General features: G+C 37.2%; 1 protein-coding gene across 1 annotated transcript in view; it reads left to right on the plus strand.

The window, feature by feature from the left end:
* BICC1 (BicC family RNA binding protein 1) overlaps positions 1–21,600 on the plus strand; it is a 307,521-nt gene extending 285,921 nt beyond the window's left edge. The window contains exons 16-21 of the mRNA XM_029931720.1: positions 1,635–1,674; positions 2,062–2,216; positions 7,148–7,304; positions 10,761–10,921; positions 13,496–13,595; positions 18,882–21,600. Coding sequence (XP_029787580.1) covers positions 1,635–1,674; positions 2,062–2,216; positions 7,148–7,304; positions 10,761–10,921; positions 13,496–13,595; positions 18,882–19,012 — 744 coding nt within the window. The 3' untranslated portion in view covers positions 19,013–21,600. The remainder of the gene's footprint in view (positions 1–1,634; positions 1,675–2,061; positions 2,217–7,147; positions 7,305–10,760; positions 10,922–13,495; positions 13,596–18,881) is intronic.
* The last annotated feature ends 3,156 nt before the right edge of the window (positions 21,601–24,756 follow it).

Raw genomic sequence — 24,756 nt, forward strand, 5'->3', positions numbered from 1 at the left:
GTATTCAGTAGTCTCCCTTGATCTGTGTCCCTCACTCTTCCCCACTCTCTTTCCCCCTTCCTCTCCCCATGGTCCCCTGCCAGGTCTCTCCTGTTAGACCTATGAATGCAAACATATGGTATCTATCCTTCTCTGCCTGACTTATTTCGCTTAGCATGACACCCTCAAGGTCCATCCACTTTCCTACAAATGGCCATATATCATTCTTTCTCTCAAGTCATTAAGATCTCAGTGATCTCACCAAGCATTGACAGAGACAACAGGGTCTGAAGACTTACTGATGATTCCTGCAGCTAAAAATGATCTCTGTCTCCTTCCATGCTTGGAATGCTGTATCTCCAGCTCTCTCTTCACACTTTTCTCACTTTCTAATTTTAGTTGTTTCTTCTGCCTATCCCCACGAAGATTATATGTTTTGATTCATTGTTGTATTCTTCCACAGAGAGCAGCACAGTCTCTTTATGAGAAGATGCCCAATAAATACTTATTAAACAAGTTAATTTAAGATCTCTCCACACCTAACCCCTAGACATTAAGCATTACAAGTTTATTTTAATTCCCAAGGACATTTTAGACCTAGAATTTCAAAAACATTATTCAATTGTGTTATCTAAAAATCTGACTCTCCTGATATACTGTCATATTTTTGGAGTTAATAACATATTGATTTGTCTGGATCAGCCCATTTACTTTTATATTCTGGCCTAATTTTTATTTGTAGCACATTTCACTCTCAGAAGTATCCTGCTTCAGACTGTAACTTACATGGGCACCTATATACAATGATATAGTCTTGCTGGAGAAAGGGTCAGAAGAGCTCTCCCTAGTTGGTTCTTGGCCCTCCTGGTAGGCCTTTGAGACATTCTTTAATCAACATTCTTTATCTTAGCCAGTCCCTAAATTGGAGATTTGAGGACACTGAGTTAGCATTTGAGATGTAGCAATGTCTGGACTAATTTCTTCAAAAGGGCCTATCTTGGTCCATACGAGACATGACTGTGACTGAATAGTCATTTATTCAGTGTGAATGGAAAGAATGAATGGTGACATCCTAGTCTTGTACAATAAAAGGTAACTAGGTGTAATTTTATTTTATTGCTTCATGTCATTACAAATCAAAGCTAGACATTGGTCATTTATCTCACTTCAAAAGCAAAGACTATGCCAAATAGACCAAATAATTTCTTAAGTTGTCTTAACATCATCCCATTTTATGCTATACTTTACTTAAATGAGCAGGGGATGTGGAGAAACAAAGAAGCCAGTAGATAACCAGAAAGCATTTTGAAGATGGATTTTTTAAAACTTAGCCCTAACTACTTTTAAGTTGTTCACTATACTTTAGCTTACTTATATTGGTCCTGGTGTGTTAAATACTCACAGTAAGTAGAATTTTTTTCCTTTTGAAAGAAAATTTCTAATTCTATCACTGTCAGAAGTAGTTTATTCTTATTAGTTTGAAAACATGTTGAAATGTATCAGACTTGCACTAGATTCACATTATGTTGCAAAACTTAGCATGTGTCCCAGGCAGATTCATGGAATGTAGTCAAAACCTATGTTCTGTAATTATGGAGTATTGGCGTGGCATTTGGATACACTGGCAGTAAAGATATTTTCTGTTTTATTTTCAGGCATTTGACTATGAACAAAAGAAGCTATTAGCAACCAAAGGTATGTGCTATATTAATGATCAATATTAATATATACCTATATATGTATTAGTAGAGTTATAAAAAGTTTTCTGGTATTCATGTTGAATTGAGAAATTGTATCTTCATAAAAAGAAATCTAGAATGTTTAGGTTCAAGTTGCACACATTTTGTTGTGGTTGCATGTATTTTGTTGACTAGAGTAGCATTAGATCAATTAAAGAAATAATGTAGTATTTTTCAATTTTCTTTGTATCGAGTTTATGAAGCAATTTTAAGGAACTTTATATTAAGAAGTAATTTTCAGTGATAATTTCTTTACATTTATCAAAGAAACAACATTCATCAATATTTTATTTAAGAAAAACATTAAAAATACCAAGCATTTGTTTTGCATTGTTTCCCAAAGCGATGTTAAAGAAACCAGTGGTGACGGAGGTCAGAACACCCACAAATACCTGGAGTGGCCTTGGGTTTTCTAAATCCATGCCTGCTGAAACAATAAAGGAGCTGAGAAGGGCCAACCATGTGTCCTATAAGCCCACAATGACAACCACTTTTGAGGTTTGTAGAGGTGTGCCCTACCCTTTCTTTCTGTCTCTTCTCTCAGCAAACAAGAGAGGTACCATTCTTTATTTACATAAAGAGAAGTCATTAATGGGGATTTGTTATAATTTCTATTCCTGTGAACATGTTGCTGTCAAACTGATGCAATGTAGTATGTTATGATCTTTATATACCCTTTCAAAGTTGTTGATAAGCTGTTATAGAGATGTTAATTTGGATAAATGTGTTTTTATTGAGGGGAGAGAGTGTCATAAATGATAGAGCAGGGCTGAGGTAAGCAAAAGACAGATGTACTATTCCACAAAAATGTATAAAGAATCCCTTTTTTTAAGGGTATCATAGCAGACCCAGCCAAGGGGGAAAAACACAAATATTCAACAAAAATAAGTTTTCAGATATAAGTTAAAAATTCAGCATGTTCAGATGTGCCAGGAACACAGCAGGAAGTATATAAACAAGAGCTCCAAAATTTTATGTTTCCCAGATGTTGGCTGCACCGCTCAGGGTGAGACTAGGAAGCTGGCATCCTTGCCACATGGGGAAAGGATCCAGCATTCCATACTTCTCAGCCACACTCCACGTGACTCGCTAAGCAAGGTCTTTTCAATCTGACAGTATCAGATTTTGTCTGTAAGCCTTTTGTGAGGCGGAGTGGAATTAGAGCACACACATGCCCACACAGTAATGGGGAGGGAATGCAAACCCAAACATGGATAAAAAAGATTAATTCAAGAATGACAGTGTTCAACCAGAACACTGTAGGCTGAAAAATAATTACTGGTTAAGGGTTTCAAAATTGTTAGTCTAATAACTAGCCATTGTAGATTGTAGATTGGCCTTTTTTCTGCACCAATTCTCTTTGTAATACATTAGACTGTTGAAGAAAGGCGAAAGGAAATGTGCAGTTTTTTTCATTGTTTTTTAGTGTAAAAGAAAATAAAAAGAATAGTCTCATGTGAATTTCGTTGTCAGATTTCTAGTAGCAACCTGGCAGGCTGTATCTAAAGATTGAAGTTACTGTCAGCAGCTAGAACACAGGAACCATTATGAAAAATTTTGAGGTTCCAGGAGGCATACTCCACTTTCTGCCATTATAGCTTTGACAGAAAATAAACATTTCCTTTTGTTGTTAGGGCCTTAAACCTGCCATGCTAATTCTTAGGCTTTCAGTTGATACACCTATGGCCAATTTCACTCACCCTTGCCTTTGGCAGAGTGGAGTGTTTGGTGGTTGTTGTGTTTCTCTAGTTTCAGAGATGAAATATTTTACTCAGGAAATGCTAATTCATTAGCTGACCAGCAGTCTGACAGTTTGAAATGATGATCATTCTAATAATGTAGTGGTCAAGTGAAGGGGCCATGGGGACTGACACCCACCACTAATAAGATGTTCAGCTTTGATGAGTGATTTCTCTCCTCTGAACCTGTTTTCTAAATTGAGTTAATTTGAAGATGACATGGAAGAAACCATTTGGTATGTAACACAGTGTATGGTTAATTCTCAGTAATATGTGACAGCTACTGTTCTTTCAAATTGGAGAACTTTACCCTGACAAAGTCCAACCACCTGGTGAAAGTTGAGATTATGTCCAACTTTATGATATGCTTTTTATATTCAAAGGAATACCTTGAAGAATTATAGGAACACGTAATATGCTAGTAACAATTATCATAAATCACATAATTTATTTGTTTGTGATTTATAAGCTGAATTTTCACCCACAAGCTTTTTCAAGGACCTATAAGGTCCCAGTGAGGAAAGAAGGGCCCTGATCAGTTAAGTGATTTACATGAGGTCATGACAGTAGGTGTCACAGAAAAAACTTGAATTTATTTTACAGAATTTCCTTTATATGTCTCTTCCTGATGGGTAACCCAAGAGGCTACATAGCAAAGGTGATAAATAAATTATCTAGAACCATGTGGCCATATTAACAGACATAAGACTCTCTTTGGAGAGCTTGATAAAAATGAAGACACTTCCTCCAGGATCTCGTTCATCAGATGGGGAGCAAAAACCAAGAATCTACATTTTCAGCAAAAGCCTAATACAGTTCTGATGCAAACACCCTACTGAAAACACTGCTCTACCGGGATATAACACTACATGGATGATGTAGTCATGGAGGATGATGCAAAAATTGTTTCAGAACCTAAAAGACTCTTCTGCTCTAACACTTGTCAAAGGATGGATAGATTACCTTCTGTGGGCAGGGATGTGCAGGGTCCTGACTCAGTGGCTGAACTCCTTCCTGTAGCTTTTCCTTTTGGCTCTTGGGCTATCTGTGCCACCTTCCTGGTTAATATCTAGCAACCTATTCACACTGGAAGATGGGGGAGAAGGTGTGAACAGCTACATTAGTGCATTGGCTTCCACCTTGTAACCTGCTTTTGTTTATAGCCCCTTCAACAATGCTGATGAAAATGTATAACCAAGCTTTCTTTGGTAATGATGTTCTAGATTTTCCCTATTGTGTAGGACTCAAACTTTTCTTCATGCATCCCAAATCCATTGAAAGGGATGAGAGGATCCCATCTGTTTGCCACTCATCTCTGCTACATATTCTCTAATGCAAATAAAAACATGGCCCGAGAATCAAAGATGATTTTTAATTTCTTCACCACTAAGAGTAATGAAGTTATCTGATTATTTTCAGTCATAAAAATCCAAGAATGGAAATGAGCTGTGCTTTGTAACACTTTAGATTAGTGAGTAGATATCACAAAATTATTTTACTTAATGTTTTTAGAAATCACCATGTTTAGCCAGATCTGATATAGCTGTGTGCATTAAGTCAGCTTAGATCTTAGATGAATGTTTTTTTATACTTAAGAATTTAGATGCAGAATTTTAAATATACATTTAAATACTATAATAACGATCTCATTGACATTTCTGGTAATTGCCAGTTTTGAGGATGTTCTTACTTCCCTTGCTACACTGGATTTATTTTGGTTGAAGTATGATGTTAAAGATAATTTTAACTAAAAACACCATTCTCAGGAGCTTTCCTTCCTTCTCAATTTTCCCCAAAGTCAGCAAAAGGGCACCCCATAGCAGAGGGAATTAGAATTCCCCATAGATATAGGAAAAGGTATCTCTCGATTCAATAATGCCCCAAATATTTATTAAGCATGTTCTATGATCCAGGCACAATTTTAGGGATATAGTGCTTAAATATAGGTTCTTGGTTTCATGGATAGAACTTTATTTTTGGTAGGTACAGAGATATACAAAACAAATAAACAAGAAGCCTTTAGGTAATAAAAGTCCCTGATAAATATGAAACAGAGCCTGGTTTAGATTGGGTCATCACAGCAGGCCTTAGTGAGCAGATGGCATTCAAGCTAAGACCAGTCATAGGCTTTGATCATCCTGGCATAATCGTCCTGAAGTCAGAACCAGCTGATATGTTCATGAAACAGAATTTGGGTGAGTAGGGCAGTAGAGTGTTGTTGAAGACAGAGTTGGAGAGAGAGGCAGAGGATCAGTTAGAGAGCACTTCAGCCCATGACATAGTACTGAAAAAGCATTAAATGACTACACATATCATTTGCTCTAATTTGCCTTTAAAAAATCAACCTAGTTGCTTTATGGAAAATGGATATTGGGCTACAGTTGTGGAGATGGAGAGAAGAGGATAGACTTGAGGTGTATTTAAAGATGACATCTATAAGAATTTGCTAATGGATTGTTTGTGGTAGGGTAAGAGGATTCAGAAGTTCAGCTTCAGCAACTGGGTGAGATGTAGGAATTCTGGGGGAGGACTGCATGTGGGTGTAGCTGGTGGGAATGGATCATCAACAATTTCAAACACTTCAAGTTTAAAATGCCTACAAGGCAACTCCACGATTATAAATTTCAACAGAAAAGTCAAATCTGGAAAAGTCATGGTTGTCATTAAGCTTTGAAAGAGGTTGACATTACTTAATGAGCAGGTGTAGGAAAGAGACAAGAAGGAATGTTAGGGCCAACTCTAGAAAAATGTGATATTTGGAGTAGAAAAGGGGAGGAGGATCCTGCAAGGCTCTATAGAGTGGGCAGAACACCTGGGGAGTGCTTGGAGTAAAAGGTGTTAAGGGGGAGCATGGCCAGAGATGAAGAAGAAAAAAGGAGGGCATGGGCAGTTGTGGTTACTCTGCTTTGAGATTGAATGAAGTGAGTTTATGGAATAGTGAAAGATCCTCTTAGGATTCTCCAACAAACAGTGCTCTCTTTGGTAGCACATATACTAAAATTAGAATTCTGCAACAAACAGGATACTTTGAAAACCAGGCAATCCTGAATTTAAAACTGTAGATATAGTACAAAGAAGAGTATCTGTGGTTAACTAAATGAATAAATAAAGGCAAGTTCAGTGCAAACTTTGAGGTCTTTTAATTTTTATTTGGGGAATTAAAAATGTTTCCAGGTATTTGTAATTTATTAGAAAGACCCAATAATTGTTTGAATGAGGGTAATGGAAAAAGTGCTAACTCTCTCTCCACTCTGACTCTATTAGCCTAGGAGCTCTATTCTGTTAGAGCATTAGGCCTAGCCACACCTCCTCCCATGTGTCCTTCTTATGGGACATGAGGCGAGAATCTCTGTTCTACCAAATAGAAGATCTGCTTTGTGGTTCCCCAGAATAGGGAGAAATCTTAGTATCCCCTCCTCCAAATCTTATAGGAGTGAGTCTTTGTACCAGAGGCTCTCAGACCTTTGCTGGGCACTCCCATAATGAAAGATGAATGATGAATAATATGTACATTACCAGGTGGCTGGAGGATAGAGGCCTTATACACAGGTGCCATGGACTCTTCTTGAGAATCGGCAGTGGTGAACAATAGAAGTACATGGTGGTGGTCTAATGTGCATTCTTTTCTCCGCAAATCTCAGAACACCTACCTTATTAAATATTTCCTCATTTGGCTTTGATTGTCTGCAGGGCTCATCAGTGTCCCTCTCAAGGTCCAACAGTCGTGAACACTTGGGAAGTGGAGGTGAATCTGGTAACTGGAGAGACCGAAATGGAATAGGACCCACGAGTCCTAGTGAATTTGCTGGTTCTATTGGCAGCCCGAAACGAAAACAGAATAAATCAAGTGAGCTTTGACTTTTTATCATACTTTTCGATGTGATCAGTTTGGAATTTGTCCATTTGATTTAGAGTGATGCTCAAATATAAATTCTGAACCCTGTGCCTTCAAATATTTGGCATAATCACATGCCACCTTCTCTATGAAGCCTTCCTTATTTTTCCCGGTGAAGCAGGTGGCAGAGTTCTCTGCTTCCGCTATGTTTCATTTAAGCTTTCACTTAGCACTTGTTACACTCATTCTTGTTATACCTGTGGGTAATTTGAGCTCCACAGCTACGAACCATAGTTATTCATTCAGCAATAGCTTACAAACTGCCCATGTGTCGAGCATTATTGGGCAGAGCCTTGTTATTTCTTCCCAAATGTCTAACAGTTCTGACAGAGATAGGCATTCAGTAAACATTTGTTGAATGAATGTATGGATGAGTCATGCTCCCACAAATATCTAGATCATAAGGAAAAGACAGGGATGTAAAGGAGTTGAGCCAAATGTGATCAAATTAGCATCCTGGAAAATAAAGTAAGTCTGCCCAGTGGGTAGCTACTAAAGATGAAGAGCAAGTTTTAATTTTTTAAATTGACAATATGTAGCCAGGTAGCCATAAATAGGAAAAAAAAGCTTAAAACATAAAGTTTCTGGCATTGAACAATTGTAGTGAAGACTCAGCATAAGTCCAGAGGTTTCGTCTGTAACAGCTATCACACTTTTGGGCTATATAAATAGGTAAGCAGACAAGAATCGACAATAGTAATCACAAGATATTCCCCTAATGGCCTTTTTTCAAGGTTTTTGATGAATTTGGAATCCTAAAACACATAGCTTGGAGTATTTGAAGAATACGTGAAGAAAGGCAATCTGAGTGAGTGTAGTAGACACTTGGTAACGGTCAGTTGTTGCCATCAGTAAGGTTGGTCATGTTGTCAAGAGTCGCAGACTTGAAAAGGTCAATCCTGGTGTCAGCCAACTCTAAAAAAGAAAACACATTCCAAATGTACTGTCAGTAGTAGCCAGGAAACTGCTGTATGAACAGGGCACCCACTGCTAACAAGATCATGGAACTAAGAGGCAGGCTGGTGCCAGATGCAGATCTAGGGGTGGAAATGATCTCTGTTCTGTCGCTCAATATAAATTTGTTTTGTGCCTCTATTTCAGTATTTAACTCCTTTATGTTTGTTTAGCACTGGATAATTAAAACTGACTGTACAACTTAGCTGCATTGAAGTTCAGGATGAGAGTTAAGATAGGGAACTCATTAATAAAAAGGAATAATTAAGGAAACACAGATGTTTGGCTTTTGTGTGATGCTTTAAGAGCATAAGGAATTTAAAAGAAAATATAGAAACTTTAAATAGTTAAGGTAAAAAAAATATAAAGGAAATTATGTGCTGTAATAAATATCACTAAGAATATTTACTTTTAAAACCTTTTTTTTCTAATTTTACTAATGTATTTGCTTAACCCAACATATGTGAAATATTATTTAAACTGTAATCAATGTAAAGACATTTTATGAGATATTTTACATTCCTTTTTGTACTAAGTCTTTAAAGTCTGGCATGAATAGATTTTATAATCTTACAGAACATTTTTAATTCCCACTACCCACATTTCAGGCATTCAGTACACACGTGTGGCCAGAGGTTACTGTATTGAAGACCACAGTTGTAGATAATTTTTCATGAAATCCTTTTCAAAGTCACTAATGTCTAGGTTTTTCTCAGACCCTGTTTATAGGAGTTGTACCCGTGTGATTCTCAGTAACTCTCTCTTTTATTCTCAAAGAAAGCAAATTTATAATTTAAACAGTAAATTATATGGTTAGCCTTCCAGTAGCCTCCATCTTGTCACCTCCAGTGGTTACTCTCATATGCTCTTCACATTCTTGCTTTGTGTCAGCCTCAGGGCAGTACCTCCCTGGGGTTTTGACTTTGGGTCTTCTCTTTAAATGGTGAAATGCTCCAGGGCTTGGGTCCTTTTACCTACACTTTCTCCCCACAAAAGATAAAACATCTGTTTTTTAATATATATTTTTAATGTTTTTATTTATTTTTATTATATTGTATTATTTTTGAGGGGGAGAGAGTGTGGACAGGGAAGGGACAGAATGAGAAAGAGACAGAAGATCTGAAGCAGGTTCTGTTCTAATGGGTGGTATGCAGAGCCTGATGTGGAGCTCAAATCCACAAACTGCCAGATAATGACCTGAGCCAAAGTCCTATGCTTAACTGACTGAGCCACTCAGGTGTCCCTTAAATTTTTATTTTAGGTAGGCTCCACACCAAATGTAGGGTTTGAACTCTACCCAGAGATCAAGAGTTGCATGGTCCACAGACTAAGCCAGCCAGACACCCCTAAAACATCTATTTTTAAGAGAAAGAGAAATTATATCAGGAAATACCTTCACTTGAAATATAGAAAGTATAAGTATGTACTGTCAGTTGGGACATAAAATGGCAAGAGAAAGTGATTAGTGGCACACAAAACAGTGTAGAACAGGATTCTTAGATCTGGAGAATGCACTGACCAGAGGAGATTAGATGTATTTGATTAGCTAGGTGAGTGTCCTCCACCCTCATCAACCTTGGAATCCTTCCTGAAGCTGCAACTTTGGTCTAAGGGAATAATTTCCACCTGGATAAGAGCCAGCTGTTACGGAAGCAGGGATTGCTGCAGGGCTCTGCTGGGCTCTCCAAAGCAGCTCTGGATGAGTGTTTCGATATTTGGTTAAGTAACTTGGCATGCTTCACTGGTCCATCACCCAACAGTGCAGGTCATTGGGTCTGAGAGCCGCAGACAATGTAGAGAAATCTTTGCCCCCAAATCAGTTGCAGAGCCAAGGCAAGTTTAGCTTTGCTGTCTTCAAATTTTTCTCAGTAGACAGATTTGTTTCTGTCATAAAGTTCACATCCAGTGCCATTCTTAAACTTTGCATTTGCTCTCTGTTTTGTGAACTCTTTGCCTAATTATATTTTTGTAAGATGATATTTACATATTGCAATATCCTGCAATTCCTTTGACCACAGGAAAGCACAAGTGTGGATATAGAGGGCTATCCTGCCTTCCAAAAGGAGCCTGGACTTACAGTAACTTCCCATACTTTTATTGTATCCCAGGATCTTTCTTCCAATTTCTCAATTCACATCAAATCAGTTATAAAGAGCAAATGTTTCTGAATGCTCAGGGAGAATATGATTAATGATTATTAACTACAGAGGCACTATTGCTGAATTGCTGCCTCCCAAGTGTAACCTTTTAATGGCAAGAGCCTCCCTTAAGCAATAACCAGCATTTCCTTAATGAAAAGCCAATGTTTTAGTAAAGAGTTGCAGTATTTCTGCAGCTACTGCTCTATTCAGTCCAACAATGAAATCTAAAATATTTGAGTGATTAAAATTTTTAATTAAACTGTGTTGTCTCTGGGCATTTTCACTTCAAGCCTGTCTCTCATTTGCCTTTCAGCGGAGCACTATCTCAGCAGTAGCAATTACATGGACTGCATTTCTTCGCTGACAGGAAGCAATGGCTGTAATTTGAACAGCTCTTTCAAAGGCTCTGACCTCCCTGAGCTCTTTAGCAAACTGGGCCTGGGCAAATACACAGATGTCTTCCAGCAACAAGAGGTCAGTCATTATTTATTTATTTCCCTGGGCATCTTTGCTTTCGTTGTGTGTATGACGACTTCTAGAATGAAATGACTCACTGACCTATAGCTGTACTTTCACTGAGCATTATGAAAGCCTCATAACTTGTTTCCACTGCTAAGAAAAATGTCATCTCATTTCTTATTTATTTAGTACAACTAGTAAACACAGATTAGCAGAAATGCAGAAAATTGTGTTTCCAAAAACACACCTACACCAGCTATAGTTAAAAGACCCAATTGGGGTATTGATTCATAGGAATGTTTGATTCACTCCTCCCTTAACAGCGAAGTCTGTATTTAAGATAATTTCAGTCTTTAATCTGTATTATCTTTATTTATGGCACTTAAATAACAGCATCTGAAATAAATATCCATGGTTGTTTTTGACCCTGTCCTAGTCATGTTACTGAATCCGTTCTCACAAAATAGAATGTGACTTTTATATATGTTAATTTATTCATTAATTTAGTGTTTGGGTTTTGCCTGAACTGAGACAGAAATAAGGTGTTTTCTGAAACATCACTACCATGGATTTTAATCAAACTGATCAGCCATGGCTATTATGTACTGACTTAAAGAGAAGAGCCCCTGAACATGATTCTTTCTAATGATGCTGTCATATTGCTAGGGCATAGCTAACCCAGTGCAACATAATTAGAATACTTCACTAAATGTATGTATTTTTCAAATCCAGACATGGTTTTTAGGTTTCATGCTAGTTTGGCTTATTTCATGTTAGAGAATATCTGATTAAATCCATAATGCCCAAGCATGTATCCCTCAAAAGGAATCTAAGTAGGCCTTTGTATTCTAAATTGAATATATTACCTATGGTTCAATAACTTATTAAGTGTAATTGCTGAACTTTGTTTTTTAATACCAAAAACAAAAAAAAGGTTGTCATATGTGTATTGCATTTCAGCGTGTTGATTTTTTCTTTTCTCAAAATCTAAATTAGGGTTAATTTAACTGAGGATTTTCTAAGTTGCACTCATCAGTGCATTAAAAAATTGCATTTACTTATTTTGCTTTGCTGGTTAGACAAGTATAGCTGATTGAGAAGCTCAAGGACAGAAGTACTTTAATTCGTCCAGAAAGAGAAGGTCTTGAAGTAAGAGACTAGGTGTTATTCAATGATATTCTGGATTTGTTTTTATTTGTATTTATTTCTTATTTGACAAAGTATAGAAATAAATTTATTAAAGGTACTTCTTATTAAATTAATCTGAGAAGGAAGAAAAAATGATAGTATAAAGCCAGACTGCCTTTATCTAATATTTATTAACTAGGGCAGGGGTCAGCAAACATAGCCTGCAACCTTGCCTTGGTTAATAAAGTTTTATTGAAAATACAGCCACACATTCATTTACATATTGTCTATGGCTGCTTTGAAGCTAAAATAGCAGAGTTAGATAGTTGTAACAGAGATAGTATAACCCACTAAACCTAAAATATTTAATCTCTGGCCCTTTAAAAAGAGTTAGGAGATCCCTAAAGTAAAGAATCTCTATTTAACAGAATTTCTAAAAGCATATCTTTAGACATGATAAATGAAAAGGTTTTCTAAGATCTGGATGTACTTTACAAAATGAAAACAGAAAATCTCAAATTAATTTTTATATAATTTGAAAAGTATGAATTCAGTTCTGTTTCCTTCGTGTAGGATATTCTCTAATACTCAGATATGGCATAAAAAGACATTTCTTAATAAGTGACCTTGTGGGATTTAGTTTATTGTAAGCAGGTTGAAGATTTGTTTAGCCACTTTCACAGAGGATATGTCTAAATACATAATTACTAACTGCAGCTCCCAGTTATTTTATCACTTTGGTGAGCCCATTGTTTTGTATCTATGATCATACTTCATGCCCATTACAGCCTTGCAGGGTAAGCCCTGAGTGCCCACACTCAGCAGAGGCAGAATAGTGAGCCAAATCTCTCTGGCTTCAGAGCCTATTGCCTTTCTTCAATGGAAGGGTGGGATCCTTGGACTTCTTCACATTTTGTTGCTGATGCTAGAGGGTGCAATTATACTGTTCCTGGAAATACTTCTTGTAGGTCACTTTTAGAGATACCATGCGGGGCTGAGCCAAGTGAATCACATGTCTGATGTAATCTGGGAATTCTACCATTCTTATGTAGAACACAAGAATACCATTTATGGTATTATTCAGTTTCTTTTTGTAGAGCTCCACTTAACCAATTCAGAACCCAAAGCTAAGAAATATTTTTTTTCTGGACAGGTAGGTATTCTTTTATCAGTTCACGAAAACTGTGGAATTTGTGTTTCCCATTTTGCTCTGGCTACCAGGATGTTAAGACCTGAATTTTTAATCTCAACTGCAATAAATAAATGGCTTAGACTGTCTCCTACTAAAATCATCACTTTCTTTTCACCACCTTTATTACTTGTTTTCTTGTCCCCTAGGTTTGTGACACCATCATTCCTTTTTGGAAGTAGGCAGAGCATAGTTAGAAAATGAAATATGTGTAATAATGAGTTGAACTAAGTACTTAATACATTGGTTATATATTACATTTTCACCCACAGATCGATCTTCAGACATTCCTCACTCTCACAGATCAGGATCTGAAGGAGCTGGGAATTACGACTTTTGGTGCCAGGAGGAAAATGCTGCTTGCAATCTCAGGTGAATATAAATGCTCATACTCATATTTTAAAATCTGAACCTCTGCCAGTAGCCTCAGCCACTGGGGCTAGTTCTGTCCACCAACCACTCACTTACTATGCTGGCACCTTGTGGTTGTGGTTCTAGAGTCTTTTCCCACTAACATTGTGACAAATGTTGAGAACACCCTACTCCTTCCTCAAGGCATTGCCTGAAAACCTGCCTTGACAATGTCGTTCTTTAAAACAGATCTCTTCAGAAAGATCTAACCAAAATTGCCCTTTGTAGAACATACAAATGGAGGACAAGTTGAATACTCCTTTTGTGGTTGTGTTAAGCAAATATCATTGGGTTAGTGAATAATTATTCTGGATTGGATGTCATGTTTCAAATGCATGTATCCTTGCATACCAATTGAGATAATTGCACCAGAGAATGATCCTTGGAATAGCTGGAATCTAACAGTATTGTCTTAATGCTTTTCAGTTTTTCCCAAACTTGTGATAGAATCTATGAGTCAAAGAAGGGTGTCGTATCCAGAATGTAGTCACAGAAGGAAGGAAAATAATGCTGTCTCCCAGACCACTTTTTTTGTGCACTTATTGCATGTTCTATGTATTAGAAAATGCTCTATGTATATTTACTGGGTACCTGCCAATTATGAGGAATTGAACTGCATGATAAGTGTGTAATCTGTAAGTACATAACCATGTACCTCCAAAAGGTATATAGAGAAATATGAGGAAGAAATTTTAGGGACAAAAAAGTAAGGTTACTTTTTGAAGAAGTTCTGACAAAGTTCACTAATGTCAATGTTACATATCTACCACTTTCTCAAAAAGAGACACCAAGGGCAGAAGCCAAGTGTCAGGTATGGTGGGAAAATGACTTTGCCATTTCAAAACATTGATTTTGCAGGCTATGCCTTTGTGAAGCCAGCAGTGGCATTTAACCAGTGCAAGTCCTTTTCAAGCAACATTCACTAATCACATTAGCAAATAAAATGAAAACCTCAGTGGTTTTCCATTTTATTTTAGCAGGAGATTGAATCCCCCTCCCAACTCCTCAAGAAAATCTTATATATACACCTAATTTTAGCAGATATAAGCAGAGCAGCTTTGAAATAAGGGTGGAAAGTCAGCCATTGAGCAGACTGTTAGGCTCCTGCATGGATAGAGTTCTACACGCATCAGTTTGAGGAGTCTTCTTCCATCCTGTGTACCCAAATGGTTGCATTAATGGAACTCCACAGGGCAGATGCTTTTTCTTGTTCATAAGATCAGCTTGGTAGAGTGGAAAGAACACTGTATTCAGATAAAGAGGTCTGGGTTTTCCTCTGCCAAGTCATTAGTCCTTGGGTGAGTTTCCAAACCTCTTTGGTTTTGATTTCTTAACCATGAAGGTGGATTGGAATAGATGATTATGTAAGGTTACCTTCCATTTCTGAGGCCGGTCCTTCCCCGTGGTATGTCACCAGATGTAGTGGAAATAACCTACAGTTTTAGCTGTGTGTGTTATAAGCATTATATTCTTTTGTTCTTTTTTTTTTACTACCTCTGGCAATAGGATAGTTTTCAACTTGTTTACTCTGAAGCTCAGCCTTAAAGGGCTATTTCTAGACCCAAATTAACTCTGTGTGTGTGTGTGTGTGTGTGTGTGTGTGTGTGTGTGTGTGTGTATGTGTATTCACATTCTTTTATTAATTTAAAAAAGAAATGAATAAACCATTTGAAATTTAATTAACTCACATAATCACCAAGCCTGTAGTGTTAAAATATGCTTGTGGGACAACACATTATACCAGAGAAATATATGTTCTAGAATTTGATAATTTTTCACTAGAGATTCATAGAATATCAGTGACCATATAATGAAAATTAAGTTCTTTCTTTGTGCACCCGCACTTTGTAAAGCTTCTAGAAACAGGCATATCTCTTTAAATCATCAGGACCTTTATTTTAGAACACATTTGTGATGTATTCCAGATGGGTTTTGGGGAGTAGAGTTGGAGAGGAGGGGTTTTGAAGCTTCTTTAAAAAATTGTTTTCTCCAGTCATCCTCAGTGTGGTTCTGTTGAGATTACATACTATTTCTTTAGACCACCTCTCTCAATGGGGTTCACAGGTCTTCTTGCTTTTAAAGGGAATTAGAGGCTTTGAATAGATGTCTTATGAATGTTCTGCACAGTGTGAAGTATTTGATTATTTTAAGGATGATTTTGCCTTACTTTGTTGAGTGCATTTGTTTGAACCTGGTAAATTGTTTTCTTTGCAAGTAAAGAGTTTTTATTGAGAAACCCTTCATCAAAAACCTTCTTTTTCCAATTCAACTCATCTGACAACAAAGGCATCCATTTCTCGTCTCAGAAAATTCCATTTCCAGGGGTGGATGCAGAGTAGTAGCTGGGCAGCTTTTACTCCCTTTTGTCTTGTTACATAGTTTGGTTAGGTATAGAGTTTGCTCAAAATTCCTTTTAAAATTTTTATAGATTTTTAGTCTGTGATTAGGGCTGCTCTTTCATTAGTTTTATTCTGCTTTTAATCTTGGGCCAGAAGACATTTCTTTTAATGTCATAGGAGATGAGATTTATCTCTCATATAGATGAATCAGAGGGAAAAATGATCTTTTTTTCAAATCTGTGATTTTTTTAAAATTCTTTGATTTTCCTCAGAGTATTTTAGTGAGTGGTTAATTAAATGTACAGGGACAAAGTAAAAGGAACTTTAGCATCCTATTGACAAGCTTCCCACCATGGCCTCAGGTAGATCTAACATTTCCCGACCTATTCTTTTAGTTTGTGACTCTGTTCAGACCCGCAACAAGATCCTGAGAGCTGCCAGGATTGTGTGAACCTTGGAATTTCAAAGAAAAAGGTTGGTATTTTCCCAAACTATCTCTTAGGCTTACTTGAAAAAAATCAGGAAAGAGTTTACTTTTTAATGTAAAAAACAACAAAAATAAAGTCTCTTCAGTAGGACTTGATCTTTGTTAATCTCTCTAGAAGATTTATCTCTGCTTTACATTTGGAAATGGATACCTTAGAAATCGTATCTTTAGGGAATGGCCAAATTTCTTCATGATCATTTTATTCTTTCAAAAATCTAGTTGATGTGGCTTTTCAGAATAAAGTTTTCAATGTCTTTTTAAATAATGTGTTTGTCTTCAGTGGCCAATTTCTTCAATTGTACATGTGACGTGTGCTAGGGGAGACACATTCCTATTCCCTCTCTATAGTATGGGAATGTTCTCCTGATTCATGTGTTATTCTCTCAGGAGAAAATGGAGGCCAGGACAGTTTTCTTACTAGAACATGATAACACTTTCATAGGCTGTGTACTTACTAGGATTCATTTATTCTTAACTTTCCTATAGTTGCATTTAAATATAATAAATTTTGTCTTGATTTCTAAATTTCTGTGTTTTTTAAAAATGATACATGTGTTCAACTTTTAGTAGCAATGTCATTCTACAGTGTTTCTACAGGGATTTGAAACAATAGCCATCTGTAAGCATGCCTGCATGCATGTATCTTGCTTATAAAGATACCTTCCTTGCTATTCCAGAGTTTTAAAGCTATTTTGTTCTATTTAAAAAATAAATTTGTATAGTAAAATACAAAGTACAGCCCTGTTATCTGGCATTCCTGAAACTACCAAGTTTTCAAATTTGTATTCCTAATCCCTTGGTTGGTCTTCTCTACTTGATGGATGGATCACTTGAGTCCAGGGCCCAGGGCATGGCCTTTGCATAGGCAGGCAGAGTTTCATTCTGTCACTTAACAGCTGTGTGGATAGGTTACTTTGTCTATTTTGAAAACTCAGTTTCTTATCTAAAGTAGAGAATGGTATTATCATCTATTCCTTAAGGACGACTTAAATGGGACAAAACAAATTGTAAAGTGCTTGTTGTTACAATCGCTACTAAATCACTTATTTTTCTTCTCCCCTAAGATCTAACTGTGAACAAAAGAGAGATATCTCCGCTTGTGCATCACCTTTATGAGGCAGATGTTTACATTTTGGAAGGCAGTGGGGTGAAGGGTTAAGGGTGTTGGTTCATGTTCCAGAACTTGGGAGATAAGTGCACATCTGGCCATATGGCTGTCCTTAGCCACCTGTGACCATGCTGCAATTTGAGTCTCTTGTTCTCAGCTCCAGCACCAATGTAGCCATAGTTTATGCAACCTCAGAATTGGAAAGGGGATTGTGTGTATGGTTGAAAAAGTTCTGAGTACTGTGCAAATGCACATGCTTAACCACTGCCTTCACCCCCCTCAAAAAAAAAAAAAGACAATTTTAAACATATCAACTATATAATCCTGTTATTAGATACTTGCATTTGGTGGCCATCAGAACCCTAATATCCAGAGTCTGCTAATTCTCATTACTTTGTTCATTAGCAAGAGTTACATCTGCTGATTTGAGGATTTGTAAATATATGTGGTGGGGGTGGGAAGGAGCAGTGTTGCAAAGGGATAAACAAGGTGGGCTCCCTCTGTTAATTTTTTACCTTTGTGGTTAATAATTTCTATTTGAGAAAAGACAAAGTAAACAGTATTTTTTAAGTACTTTGGTTTCTTTACAATTAAAATAAAGCATCTCAGTTTTCCCTGAGAATTTGGATTAATTGTTAATTGTTTTCAGTTGTATTAATTTTCTAAACTCTTACTGTTTTTCCTAAACTGATTATTTTATTCAAGGAAAACTGCTGCTGATACACTTCTTCATATAACTCTTTCTGACTCAAAAAGCAGAGGCATCCGTGGAGCCACTGGGCTGTGGCTTAACACTTCAGTGTGCTCTCCTCCGTTATTCTCATGTTTCTGTGTGAGATCTTCGTTTCATGTCCAACTTTAATAATCTAATGATGGCTGTGTTTGACATGGATGAGTTCAAGAGCTGTGATAATTTTCTGTGTCATTGATAATACTCCTCTATATGCCTTTCACCAGCTTTGATGGCCCCCCTCCCTTTGCCTCTGAAATGACATTTGGGATAGTTCAAACTGTTAAATTTGTATATCTGGGATATAGAGGGTTCTGAGAAGGACACATCTCCCAGATAATTTACAAACTGCAATAAAAATGATTTGCTGTCCTTGGTTCTTCTGTTACCAACATGTTCCATTTGATATCAGACCTTATAGCATTTCAGAAATGTTTTGAGTGGCAATGAAAACTTTTCCTTTTGATACTAGATTTGACTTTCCCTCCAAAACCGTACTATGTCACCATTTTCTGAGCTCTACTGCCATGTCCCATTGAGCTTCTTCATTGATCTCCTAACAATTCTCCCTTTTTCTTTCTAGAACTCAATAAAAATCGAAGAAAGCTTTTTGAACCCCCAAGTGCACGTACCTCTTTCCTGGAAGGCGGAGCAAGTGGGAGGCTACCCCGTCAGTATCACTCAGACATTGCTAGTGTCAGTGGCCGCTGGTAGCAGTACCCTCCAGGTGCACACCACCAACTCTGTCAAGTTGGACACAGGAGATCTGTGAACTGCCTTCACTGCACACCATCCTCAGTCCTCTGGGTGTCTGTTATCAGGACCAAAGCATTTTATTCACACCTGAACTTAGTGCCAAAAAGGAAGAAAAGAGAGGAGATGATCTTTTGTCATCATACAGACTGCCACATTTGGATGACTATTTTTTTAATGGCAATCGGACAGAATTTGCAATTTGAGGGTAGGGCTTTATTTCCTGTTTCTATTTACCTAAATAACATATGCACTGATTTTTTACTTAAGATGAAGGATTAATTGACATCTGGGATGCCAGAAAACATAGAGGTTTGTTTGTTTGCTTGTTTTGTTTAGGTATTTGGGGATTTAAAAAAATAATCAAAATGGGATTTTCTGGTACTGCTTTACAATAATCATTGAGGTCTTTCAGCACTTTACACTTTCTAATTTCTTATCCTGTGGAAATTATCCCTCTTTCTCTCATTTTCATGTCACCTGATGTAATGGTACAAATGAGATTTAGTCATACTTTTCTGACTGTCAAATTTTTTTTTGAAATGGTACTGGATTATTAGTTTTATGCAAATATTTGGGAAATGTTAATGACTCCACTTGGTTCTGGACCAGTTCTGTTCATTGGTGTCAACATACTAGAAACAATTAGCAATGAACCTATTTCACATAACAGGTGCAAAGAAAGACCAAGTGAACTTTGCAATATTAACCCTTTGCAGTAATCATATTTTGCTGCTGCATATATTGCTAAAATGATTTTAATGGTTGTCTCAAGGCAAAGGGCTATTCTTTAGTATACTGCCACTAAAGGACACTTATTTATATAAAACTTTTATTTTTAGATATTATAAGCATACCATACATAACTGATTAAATTGATATCTACTAAAGTTTTATGGTAGAGAATGAATGGCATTTAATAACTGGAGCCCTAGATTGTCACTTTATTTAAAAAAGACAAATAATCATCTGACAAGACAGCACTGTTGCCATTAAGGAGAGAAATAAATTGCTGTCATTATCATGTACACACTAGCTGTGCTCCATATGGTCACAGAACTTTCTAAAACCGTATCTGTCTGCTTGAAGTAGACTTGTGTTTGTTGAGAATGGAAAGGCTTTTTTTTTAAGTTTCCAGGGTGACAGTTTATAAAAACAGCTGAGTTCCAAAGGAAAGCAAAAAACAAAAAGAAAGGAAGGAAGGAAGGAAGGAAGGAAGAAAAGAAAAGGACTATTTTCTAAGTGGCTAGACTCATTGTTACTCTCTTATACTGTGAAAGTCCAAGAAGTCAGGCAACATTGTTTCTTAGGTCTTTTGAGACATCTTATTGTAGATGAATGAAAGGTTTTCAATCCATGAAGAAAATCACTAAGTGCCTCTCTTTCTTCAAAGCAATATTATTTCCACGTGTATTAGTTTGTTGGAAAACTTTCCCACAGGAAAGGTTTTGAATTGCCTGTACTGTAATGAGTTATTTATGTTCAGTATTCAAGACTTTGTACATGGACATAAACCACTGTCATATAGTCTCAGCAGAATGCATTACATAAGTATATATAATAATTGAGGACTTTCATACAAATGTGGGATCAGACGGATTCACCAGACATTTTTCCATGACTAAGTCTTACCATTAAAGTAAGAAAAAGAGTTGAAGAGAAGTTTTGCACACAGAAAAAATTTCACTTTAAAAAATAATATTGGTAACCTAGAAGGCATAGACAATAATGCACCAGTCATAAAATTATGTCAGTTATAACATTACTAAGGGGATGCCCATTCCCAAACTAAATCTTACCTGCTTAAGAGAACTAAATTTGCCTTTTGCAAGTACAACAGAATCACCCTGTGCACATGTCACATGTACACAGATCATCACATGGAGCTCCCTACCTTACATGGCTGTATGAACACATCATGCTACACATTCAGCATGGGGTGAGCATTCAGACTTGATTCCTGTTGAACAGTTCATTGCCTTAAATTTTATTTAATAAGTCCTTCCTAAATAAATTTGAAAACAAACAACAACAACAAAAACCCTAATCATTTAGAGCTCTTTCCCCAGCTCTTTATCATGCAGTTGCAATAGAGGAAGATGGAATGAATTTGCAGTATTAAGTGGATACAGGTTTTATGAACAGGCTTTGATGCTATGCCAAAGAGAAAACTGTCCCAATTAAACTAGATTCAATGGGGTGGCTAAAAATAAATTAAAACACTGGAAATTACCTTTCTCACTTTCTCTTGATGCAATGAAGGGAATATGACACTACAGTCTGTGGTGTTCTCAGTGTTATATGATGCACAAAATATTTGGATTATTTGAATAAATGTTAATTTTTAATCAATCTGTGCCTTAATAGTGACCGGTTATCTGTAAATAGAGAACAGATACAGATTGTATTTTTGTGTGGGTTTTTGTCCTTTTAGTGATTTTTTTTAATGAGAGATGGAATTAAACATTGAAAATGGGAATTTTTTTCTAAACTAATCAATTATTATACGAAAAATAAATTTATATAATCCCTTTGTATTGCCCTTGCTAGATAAATGTGTCTTTCTTTTAGGAAAAAAATCATTATGCATAAACATTATGCCTGTCTTTGTTTTCTAAGAAAGATTTTTTTTGCCGTTTTCAGCAGAATTGAAAGATGTTTCTGCAGTAGAATTGAGTTTGCACTTTCTCTCCTGTTGGTTTGCATTGACATCCTCATTTTCAACCAGAAGTTAAGGTACTTTATTTTATCCAGGAAGTCCAGGATCTGTAATCAGTCATTTCTCTGGCCGCCCATAGATATATACAAAAAGAGAAGATTACAGAACAGGTTTTAGTATTGTTCTTTCTTTGTTTATAAAGAGTCATATAGACTACTATCACAACCTCATCCATCAAGAGAGGAACTCCTTCCTAAAGTTATGCTGGGCTTCTTGACCCAGGTTCCTGTTCCAGACACTGGTCATGGTGCTGTCACACAGCACACTGAACACTTACTGCCCCCTACCCTGAATTTCTGTGTGAACTCATCCTCAGATGAAATCCTGAGATTTAGTAACTCTCAAAGAAACCCTAACCTTCCACTTAAAATGCTTCCAGAAATCTCTGCACTTGAATTACCTGTGCCAAAGGTTCTTTAAAAATGGACAGTCTTTTGAAAACTGAAATACTACCTATAACCCCAAAAGTAAATTATTCATCCAATCAGTGATTTTTTTACATGTATACATTGGGCTTAGTCAGTACCAGACCCTGTTCTAGGAACATCAGTAAATGGAACATAAACCTTTGTTCTTTGAAGCGTATATTTGAAATGGAAAATGGTGGAGCTGACAGACTCTGGAAGATGGATTATCCACAGCCTCAACACAGACCTCCATATATTAATGGCACCAGGATTTCTGTATGCCATCTAGAAAGCCCAGTTTCTCACAAAACTGCTGAAAGGACCAATCTCACAGAAATGAGTCTGTGCTTTCAAATGCAGTATTTCTTTCATCTGCCTTGTGTTTTCAGAAGTTTACTGAGCTCCTCAAAAGGATTGTGGTCAAAAGGTTATGACCCACAGCTTTATAGTTATATGATATGACCCATAACTTCTTAGATTTGACTCCAAAAGACTTCACAGTATTTGGAAGTCAGGTTCACCTTGAGAGAACATGAGTTTGCTACAACTGAGGACACATTGAGAATGTTGTAGTAGAGAATGAGGCTACCTAGACGATGACATACGTTGTTACTGACTTTGGTCCCCCTCATAAGAACAACTAACAACTATTCATGGACAAGACACCACTGAGAAAATATTAGAACACCAGTATCACACTACCCCAACACTGATAACTCCCTTACCTTACCCCCAAATAGACTCTAACAGCAGGCCCCACTGTCCAAGAATGTTACCCCAGTAGGGATGTCCAGAAACTCAAACCATCCTCAACAGCAAAACAAAAACAATCCAATTAAAATAGAGCAAAACACCTGAATAGGTATCTTTCCAAAAAAGACATACCATTGACCAAAAGATACACAAAAAAAATACTTTTATCTCTAGTCATTAGGGAAATTCAAATCATAACCACAATGAGATATTGCCTCCTGTCTGTTAAAATTTCCATCTGCAGAAAGACAAAAGATGACTTTCATGTAGCCTAATAAGATTTAGAATTCAACTTTTCCCCCAGGCACACCAAATCTATAGCTACATATGGCTTTTTCCTTCTGAAAAAATACCTGGAAACTAGATGAACTATTTCTCTATAACAAAGGACAAAAAGATCACATTGTAACATGTAGGAAAGACAGAGACAGTGTCACCAACTTGGTGACACAAAATAGAGATATCACAACTCTGGTTCTTCTCCCAGAGGAGTAAGGGGCTGGTATCTCACATTAAGAATCCCAACTTTGGTCTGTACCAAAGAAACCAAAGAAACAAGACCCCAAAACATCTGGCTTAGAAAAACAATGGGATAATGTCTAAGGGATCCAAAGTACTATTGGAAACTGAGATTTCCATTTTAAGGGGTTCATATGTGATCTCACTTGCCTAGAGACCCAGTAAAAAACCTAGCAGTTTGAAAGCTCTTATACTAAATTTGAAGGAGATTTAGTTGCTAGTCTAAAAGCATCTGCTGGAGGGGTGAGAGTTGATTCTCACTCTGGATAAGAGGTGTTGGTGGATGCCAGTTTTGCACTCTTCACCTACCCTGGTAACATGAATCGGCAAGTTCAGACACACAATTCTCCTGCTTGCTAAGATAGGGGTTAGAGGTCATGGTGCTATCTTGTTGAAATATGAAAGAGTAGGCAGTTGTAGCACTCCCCTGCTCCCTGGCTGGGGCAGGTGATCATGTTTGTGGCCTTCTCCCACTCCCTAGCTACAATCTGCAACCACAGGTGGTTGTGACACTCCCCACACTCAATGGCTTGGACTGGTATGAGTTGTCATGGCATTCTACATAGACAAAGCACTCTACTGCTGCGTTCTGGAAGCCCATAGATATGTTCAGTCAAGGTATTTTCCCACTGCCTTTTTATAGCTGGCCAGCAAGTCCCTCCCTTACACTCTCCAACTATTTAGCTAAAGCCAGTGGGTTTGCAAAATCTACACAAAGATGCCTTATTACTGCCTGGCCTTGCTGGCCAAGGCTGTTGGCATTACTGAGTTCCATAGTAATGTAAAAATCAGACAAATTTCAACACTCCACCATATCCTGCACCAGGCATTGCACAGACAGCACACTAAACACAACCCCAGTCTACCTAGGAAAAGGACTATTAGCCTGGAGCTTCAAACTGAAGGCAGACTTCAGGTTTCCTACACATCTAGAGCATATGGAGGTGCTTCCAGGGAATGTAATCAGGGAGACACTATTGTGCAATTTCTTGGACTCACTACAGCTTGATGAGACCTCCTAGAAAGTTTATACATTCATCTGGACAGAGTTTTGTGACTGTCACCCAGGGGATATGGGTGATCTCCTGATATGGAGGCCAGCATGAATTTCGATCATAACCTCCAGGACTGTATATTTTTGCATACTTTAAACCTGCTGCCCTGAGGATCTGGCTTCCAATTACCCTGAAGCCATGTACTAAATGAGATTCTGCCCCTTGAAACCCCCACAGTTTTTGGCACAATCTCAGCAATAAGGATATATCAAGAATAAATCACAATCACAAAAGTTCAAAAACAACCAAGAG

Source organism: Suricata suricatta, chromosome 2 (genome assembly GCF_006229205.1).
Source record: "Suricata suricatta isolate VVHF042 chromosome 2, meerkat_22Aug2017_6uvM2_HiC, whole genome shotgun sequence".
Taxonomy (NCBI): domain Eukaryota; kingdom Metazoa; phylum Chordata; class Mammalia; order Carnivora; family Herpestidae; genus Suricata; species Suricata suricatta.